The sequence below is a fragment of the Bidens hawaiensis genome, unplaced genomic scaffold (assembly GCF_021521415.1).
Source record: "Bidens hawaiensis isolate Kalapana, Puna unplaced genomic scaffold, B.hawaiensis_p1.1 tig00000237_1, whole genome shotgun sequence".
NCBI lineage: Eukaryota > Viridiplantae > Streptophyta > Magnoliopsida > Asterales > Asteraceae > Bidens > Bidens hawaiensis.
In genome coordinates this window covers 4,067,359-4,076,338 of record NW_027491021.1, presented here as the reverse complement: position 1 = coordinate 4,076,338, position 8,980 = coordinate 4,067,359, and the positions used below count along the sequence as shown (strand labels likewise).

General features: G+C 36.2%; 1 protein-coding gene across 1 annotated transcript; it reads left to right on the top strand.

The window, feature by feature from the left end:
• The first annotated feature begins 221 nt into the window (after positions 1 to 221).
• Positions 222 to 5,026, top strand: LOC143604537 (uncharacterized). Its single transcript, XM_077081001.1, has 9 exons — positions 222 to 330; positions 415 to 682; positions 762 to 843; positions 922 to 1,046; positions 1,121 to 1,202; positions 1,301 to 1,418; positions 4,038 to 4,192; positions 4,282 to 4,634; positions 4,721 to 5,026. The coding sequence occupies exons 1-9, from the start codon at positions 277 to 279 to the stop codon at positions 4,804 to 4,806; spliced, it is 1,323 nt and encodes a 440-aa protein (XP_076937116.1). The 5' UTR covers positions 222 to 276; the 3' UTR covers positions 4,807 to 5,026.
• The last annotated feature ends 3,954 nt before the right edge of the window (positions 5,027 to 8,980 follow it).

Sequence of the window (8,980 nt, the reverse complement as noted above, 5' to 3'; positions counted from 1 at the left end):
ATATATATATTCTAGGTGCTATAAAGAAACCATTTTTTTATATCTAGGTGCTACCCCTCTTGCGATTTATCTTCTTTAACAAACATATAACCAAACCATCTACAAGCACAAAAGATTTCCCTATAGGCTATAGCCCCGAGAAATAAAATAAAAATCTTCTTTAACACATGTTGATGCATTGTTGGCTACATTTTGTAACACACATACTATAATGTATTGCAGAGATATTTCTCCTGGCGACGCAGCTGGACCTATTGAGGTGAGGGTAGTTAGGAGATGGATACCCCTGAAACTGAGATTGAATGCTGGTACCTTTTTGTTGATAGAAACGTATGTATCATTCTATTAGCTTCAAATTTTGCGAAGTTACTTTTTTCATTTTTTTTACATTTGTAACATATACTAATCCAACAGGGAGATGCAATCCAAGTTGTTTCTGATCTGCGAGACGTAGAACACTTCGACACTATAATCACACTTCAGTCATGTTATCGTGTTACCAACTATATATGTAAGAGTTGCAAATACATTGGGAAGGTTGTTCTTCATTGTGCTATTATTCGGATTGGTAAAGCCGCAACATTTCTTCAAATACTCGATGACGGTTTTCCTTCACATTACTTTAACTTTGTCACATATGAGAACTTACGAGCACGCCTTAACAAACGTCGACTTCTAACAGGTTTGTAAACTTTCTAGTTTCTTCCAATCTTGCATACGTATTCATCACATTTTTGACAAACATTAATTGTCCTTTTTAGATTATGTGGGAAAAGTTATAATTGACACTTTCATCCAATCAGACAAAAACTGTTTAAAGATAAAACTACTTGAAGACCCAAGGTAAGTCTTTCTTTCATCACCTAATCAGAATGTAACATAGTAGTTGGCACGTCCACTTATCTTTAAACATTTTCCCAGCGGTGAAGTTATCGAAGCCACTATGTCGGGAGAGGTTGCGACTTCGTTCAATAAGGATGCTCTAATGCATGCATCCTCTTCGGTTATAGCAACGTTAACATCAATGGAAGTTGTTGAAAACGAAGGTCAACGGAAAAAAACACAAAAATACAACATTCATGTCTTATAAATTTCGTATTAACATAGCTTTTAATAACAGGTGCACTTCAACTAACATCTACATCAGCAACACACGTTTATCTTGATCCAAACATTGAGCAAGCAAAGGCTATAGCTGCTAAGTAATGACTCCTTTGTTTTGTAATATTACCTATAGGTCCTACTCATATCCTTCTAGCATATCATTACAATATTTCATTTAATTTGCTTGTCATTCCAGATTCCAGGGGGAAAACACGGCAATCGAACGCAGCATGTCAGGCAATAAGGACAATGGAAGTGAAAGTAATAGAGCAACACTTGCAGAAGTGCTCGAAAAAATACCAAAACATCACACTGTAAGTATCTTCCACTCTGTATCTTGTTGGCCAGACAGATCAAACAGTCACATCGAATGAACTTATCAATCAAACGAACACGAGATATTGAGGTTACAACCCTCGACTCTTTTTATATAATCAAACGAATTTAACAAACGAACTTCACAAACTTATCAAATGTGCATGGAGATGAGACTCCTTGACTCCTTCTTAACTCTTTCTCAACTCTCACCAATAAAACTAATATACTAGACTCTATTTATAAACCCACTAAACTTGCTCTCCAAGACATATCTTTCCTAAACCTACTACAATTTAATTAACTAAATTATAACATAATAAACCCTTAACTTTATTAAACTCAAGATTAATCCTTCATTCACCCCCTTAATCTTGAAATGTTCATCTCTCTTGTACCTCCAAGGTCTTGAATTCCCAATAACGCTCTCAACTCTTCAATTTAAATTATTGGTTCATCTTTACCCTTTCTTTTCAGTTGTTTAACAAGTTCTTCACATTCATCGTTCAGACCATGCACATTGATCTCACATATCATTTCATTCTCCACATTCTTCTTTTTCACTTTTCTTTTCATTCTGTGCTTATCAACTTGAAGATGGGCTATTCATTTCTTCTTTATCAGACGCTACTAGGCCTTCCATTCTGACAATTCTTCTCAACCTTTCATTCGGTTCTGAATTTTCATCAACAAATGCTCGATTGTTGACACATTTCTAAATCTACAGACCTGTTAGCTGCATCATTGCTTTCATTCAGTACAATATCCTTTCTCTCATCATCATCATCAGCATATTTCTTGCTTCTTTTCAGCTCACTTATCTTATCAATTTTCTCATCTTCAAGGTTGTTTGAGTCATAAAAATATACTTTAAGATTCTCCATCTTCTCTTCTTCTTCTTCTTCTGAAGAAATTCTTTTTTTTCTTCATTCAACCTTTCTTTTCCTTCACTTCTCAAAACAGCTTGCAAAGCTTCTTCATTCTCTGTAGCTTCCCGAGCTTCATTATTACGTGCTTGTTCTTCTTGAACAATAGCATCCAACCTTTCCTTCTCAACGATCTCATCCAATCTTTCTTTCTCATCGGCTTCTTGAGCTGCTTTTTTATCTTCTACTTTTCGTATATAATCAATTCCTAGAAATCGAATCTTCAAAGCACGCCATACTTCCTTATCATTCATAAGTATGCCAACTTGTACCAAGATATCTTCCGGTAGGGGTTAACATATGAACCCCAACACTGTGTACATCTCCTTTCATCTACAGCTACGACAACTGTAGGTTCAACAACTTCCCAAAAACTATACTCTTTCAGAAATCCCTCCATCTTGGTTGACCATACTTTGAAGTTCGATTTCATCAATACTGGAAGTTCTCCAATCATCATCGTTTCTTTCTTATCTTTACTTCTTGTATGCTATTCTAGTTGGAATTGATTCCCAATCTCAAAACCAATCTCCAATAAATAATCAAACCTCACAAACTTTAATTTAAATCATCAAAAGCATTCTTCATTACCCAACAAACAAAATATTAATCACTTCTCCTTTTAGTTAGTTTTCCAAAGCACCACAACAAGAGAAAAATAGACTGCTTCAAACTTTGTGTGTCGTTCAAGCCAAATAATTGTGTTAATTAATTCACACAATATCAATTGCAAACCAACTAGTGTGGTGTATGTTTGGTGACTAAATCAAAGCAAAAAAAAACTTTCGGACCTTTTTGTGATTTTCGATCTCCCAAAAAAATTATATTATTACTCCTTTAAATTCTTGGTCAACGAAAAATAATATAAGAAACAAGAAACCGGCCTCTTCAGTTTGTGACGTAGACGAGAGGTTGTAACTTGTTTCCTCGGAACAAACGATTCTTGCAACCCTCCGAAATGAACTTCTACAAATAACGAGCCTAAGCTCTGATACCAATTGTTGGCCCAGACGGATCAAACAGTCATATCGAATGAACTTATCAATCAAACGAACATGAGATATTGAGGTTACAACTCTCGTCTCTTTTCATATAATCAAACGAACTTAACAAACGAACTTCACGAACTTATCAAACGTAATGGAGATGAGACTCCTTGACTCTCTCTTAACTCTTTCTCAACTCTCACCAATAAAACTAATAAACTAGACCTTATTTATAGACACACTAAACTTGCTCTCCAAGTCATACCTTTCCTAAACCTACTACAATTCAAATAACTAAATTATAACATAATAAACCTTTAACTTTATTAATATTCAAGATTAATCCTTCATATCTTTATACAAAATATCATTTACGACCATGAAAATGATTTATTGGAGCAGTCTTAAGAACAGCTTTTAAAGACCACCAAAACAGCCCAAAAATCTGGCGTCATCTGGTTTTTCGTTCCGGTCCAACTGGTACAACCAGTGAATCAGTGAGGTGGCATGTTTGCTGTTCGGCATAATTGATTATGAAATTAATATTGCTTTTTTTCCTTAGATTATACAAGTTGATGTTGATGCCCTATACATAATACCAAAACATTGCAACAGTCAAATTATTTTTCATTTTCCTTCCAATTGAATGAAAGTTTGAGACATGTATTCAACTCAATTATTTACATGTTCAATTAAATATATACAGGGAACTAGATTCACATGCATTGCATCAATCACAAAAATAAACAAACGTCGTTCATGGTACTACAAAGGATGCACCGAATGTCTTAAAAAGTTGAAGCCTCGAGGAGATATAATGGCATGTACAGACCATGGTGACATCTTGAAACCGAGATATATGTAAGTATCATCTAATCCATATCAATAGCATTCACAAAATCATGATTTGATCTCCTATATATTCCTAATCTATCAATAACATACAACAGGTATTGTGTCATTGTCACCATTACTGATCACACTAAGTCAGCATCAGCCATCTTCTTCGACGAGGCAATGGCATCGCTTCTTCAAACCGAGTGCATCAACATGGTTGTTGACCAAGGCTACAAAGACCCGAACATCATGCCAGAACCTTTGCACTCAATGACAGGGCAAACAAGAATCTTTCAACTTGAGCTAGCTATACCTAGCTTCAAAAGTTCAGCTCGCTTCATCATCAACCAAGTATTTCAAACCGCTCTACCCACTACCATCATACTCTCAACAACACCTGCTCTATCTTCGACTACACCAAGCTCAAAGTTAACTCGTGTAAAAAGAAAGCTACCTCGCTCGCAAGGTGCATACTAAACACTTCTCTAAAATGCCTTCTTAATACATATGCAACAGATTTGTAATAATACTTATGTATTTTCGTTTTCCCAGATACGGATGATGACACCGCCAAACTGAAAAAAGAGAAACCGAAAAAGAATAATTGTAATATCGTAAAACGCCAGAAAACCTTATAGCACATTATGGCCTAATTATCTTTCGCTTACACAAGAGCACCTTTTGTGTAAGTAAACTTCACACTGTTGTGAAATGTACTGAGTTGCGCGTACGGATCAGCATACATGGGGCTGGGTCGTAATTGTCATGGGTTAATTGTGTGTTTTCTGTTTTCGAATGTGTGGCGGTAATAAATTGATCGATAGACGGGGATGCTTCCTATCCCACGTGCTTTAGTTATGTTAATTTGGCTTTTAGTTTTTAGATTTTGGCATATGATACCAAACCAATTTAATTTGTTACATTAAATACATTTTAAAAAAGTTAAACATACGGGTCAGCCCGTTAATCTTGGTTGAGGTGGATGCGCCCTATTCCACGTGCTTTAGTTGATAGTTTGTGCTTGATTTTTGAGTCAAGTCCCATGTATTCACCTATTTAAAGGGACTCTTCTTTGATTATCGTATACTGAAGAAAACCCTCTAAATTTCTTTCAAGTTCTTATCTTATTTCTTTGGCCAAATCATTGATCGATTCACATCATGCATGCTGTATAAAGTTTTTACGTTGCATCGCTGGGAAATTACAAGTTCAACAAATCTGTAGAAGTCAATTTCTAGCAAATAACCGGATAAGGTTATTATAATCTTTCGTGTCAAATTAAATGATAACCTAGTTTTACGACATGTGTTGCGGCAGTTAAACTGTAAAGTATACACGAACACGCTGAATCGTCTCGTTGCAGTACTTTAAAACGTGAAAAATCAAATTTATATAAAGTAATTGCATTTTTACATCTTATGTCAATTTCACTTTTAGTTTTAAATTTTTACATAAGATACTAAACTGATTTAATTTATTACCTAAAACACTATGAAACAATTTAAACGGGCTTAAAAGTTTTTGGCAATGCAAGTTGTCCAACTGGTTTGACTAATTCCCTAGAGAATCATATCACTTCCCCCATGTGTTAACTCGAGTAGACTCTTAATTTCTTCGTACATTCTTTGGAATTGAAGAGGCGTTCTTCGTATCTCCAGGAGTATCCGTCCTATTTTATAATCTCTGCCAACTGCAGATTTTATTACCGGATCCTCTAATTGTTGTTTTCTCTTTGGACTGGGGAAAATCAAAGGTCGTTCCATCCATGCTTCAAGCCTCGGTTCACATCTCTTTGGCGCTTCTCTTGGTAACTTCTGCAAAGCATGTTCAGTTCATTTATTGGTTTCTTTAGGTAACTTTTTTTTTTAATTGTGTTTGGCCCTTCACTAAATGTGTTAACTTCCTTGCCTCCACGGCAATGTTTTCAGGCCCTACCCAGACGTCGACTCGGACACCTTACCGGGTCAAAGGTCGGACCGACTTAGAAGGGCGGACCGGTGTTTGACCCGGATGACGTCATAAATAATTTAAATATATGTATTTATATGTATATATAGTTCATATACATATAAAAAATAATAATAACAAAAAATAATAAAAATAACAAATTTTAATGTTTATCTATATGTTACAGATTGTTTTTTAAATATATATGATATATGTTTGATCAACAGAGACATCAATTAAGCTTGGTTGGTTGCCTTATAGGTAATTATTAAAGCTTCTATATTCGAAATGACCCAAGTTCGAATCCCGGCATGCACATTTTATTTTGGATTTAATGAAAAATGGGGTTTTACCGGGTCAACCGGTCCGGACCGACCGGCCTCGTTTTTCGAAACGGCCCAAATACACAGACCCGACCCAGTATGGGGACCGGGTCCCGGTCGGACCAGTTCGACTGGCCGGGTCGGGTTTTAAAACACTGCTCCCCGGCCTTACCAAATTGTTTTCTCAAGTTCCAACACTTGTCCGTATCATGGCATGCGTCTTTATCGAGGTCGCGGTATCGTTTGCTATCTGGTTTGGCTTTAGATTTGAGTGGCCTTTGTAAGGTAAAATTTTATATCTTCGGTGGACAGTATGTTGGTTCAGGCCCTAAGTTAACACATACAAACACACGTATATGTATGTAGTATGTGAAGCTATAATATGAAAGGAGAAGATGATATTATTATTATGAGTTAATGAACAATTGAAAGTGATAAGATTGAGAAAGTAAAACAAAAGGCACACAATTATTGAATAAAAGTGAGGCTATAAATAGCCTTTACATTGGCTCCATAACCTAACTGAAACAAACAAATTCCACCTAAAAAGATGGATTTAACATAGACTAAAACAAACTAATCTACTAAAGAAAAGAGGACTTTCAACGTTCTTATCCAACCACCTCGGTCAAACTAAAATTCCAAGTTCAACTACTAAAACTATTATTAAATAAGCCATAAAACATATAAAATAAATGCTTTTGTCTTCATAATTCCAGCCATGCAACTCAGTGAACTCATGAGACTAGCTAGATCCATGCAAACAAGGACCTATAACCCATGATCCAACTTGACCCCTCAAGATTAAACCCAACATCCACCCCCTAATATTGATGTCTTGACCCGTTTTCAACTTCAATATAAAGCATCATCATCATCATCATCATCATCATCATCATCATCTATAGTTAAATTAAGAGCTTCTTCATTTGGTTCATTCTTTGGGCACTCCCACGCATAATGCACGTGCTCTTGACAACTGTAGCATTTAATGTGCTTTTTATCTCAACTCATACCTTGTTCTTTTCGGTCTTCATTTGGTTGGAACTGGCCACCTCGATCTCTACCAACACCTCACCGACATCTACCTTGACCGCGACCTCGTCCTTGTCTTTCAAACTCACCATGCCTTGTTCTCTCTTCCCATTCCTCCTTTGTCAACAACTTTCCTTGATCATCGTCTTGTTCATCATGAACTTTAATCCTCTCTTCATAAGCCTTCAACCTACCCATGGCTTCTTCAAGGGACATGATTTCTAACTCCGAATATTACTCAATTGAAGCAACAATCTGCAAAATCTTTTTAGGAACAGAAGTTAATAACTTTCTTACCACAACCTCATCCTCCAAGTTAGACCCAAGACTCTTGAACTTTGTGGCAATCTCACTCAGTTTTCCCGAAAACTCATCAGTTGTCTCCTTTTCTTTCATATTCAACAACTCTAGCTCGGTTCTTAGAGTATGAATCCTTGCCTTCTGAACTATGACAGCTCCCAAATACCGTACATGAAGTGCCTCCCACATGTCCTTTGCGTTTTTGTGCTTCGCCACTTGAAGTACCACATATTGGGGTAAAGTTTGAAACATAAACACTCTTGCCATCAAGTTCTTCTTCTCATCAATGGACGCTTTATGGGATCAATCGTTTCCCACAAACCTTATGCTTGTAGGATCAATTCCACCATCATTGAACTACTCGTATAGTTGGTTGCCGATAACTTCGGACATTGCAACGGAATGCTGCTTTTGTTACTTGTTGGCATGATCGCACTCGAACCACCTTTATCTGTCATCACGTCTTTCCACGTTTGCTCCAAATATTTGAAACTTTAGTCCTTATTTACGGCTTCAAAGGACAATTACACAAGACCTTTTCTCAGGTTCGTATCACAAATATAAAAAACTTTCTTGACTAGCTTCTTAAAACTTCACACGACTTCAAGATGCGATCTTCACATAGTTTTTTCGTTAACACAGATTCACACAAAATAATTGAATCACACAGATTCTTCTTCTCTTATTTCGTTCTTCACATGGTCACACAGGTCGATTCTTCTTGAATCACACAAAATAGTTCTTCTCTAGCTCTCCATACGATCTCGTAGATCGTTTCTCTCCTTCGTTGGTTCACACAACCGTTTTTGGTTCACATATAACCAATCTACGTAAGCTTCTCAATCTTCACGAACCTAGGCTCTGATACCAAATTTTGGTTCAAGCCCCAAGTTAACACACACAAGCACACGTATATGTATGCAGCATGTGAAGATATAATATGAAAGGAGAAGATGATATTATTAGTATTATGAGTAAATGAGTAATTGAAAGTGATAAGGTTGAAAAGTGAGGCTATAAATAGCCTTTACATGGACTCCATAACCTAACATAAACAAATAAATTCCACCTAAAATGTGGATTCAACGTAGACTAAAACAAACTAATCTACTAAAGAAAAGTGGACTTCCAATGTTTTTATCCCACCAACTCGGTTAAACTATAGTATGAAGTCCAACTACTAAAACTATTACTAAATAAACCATAA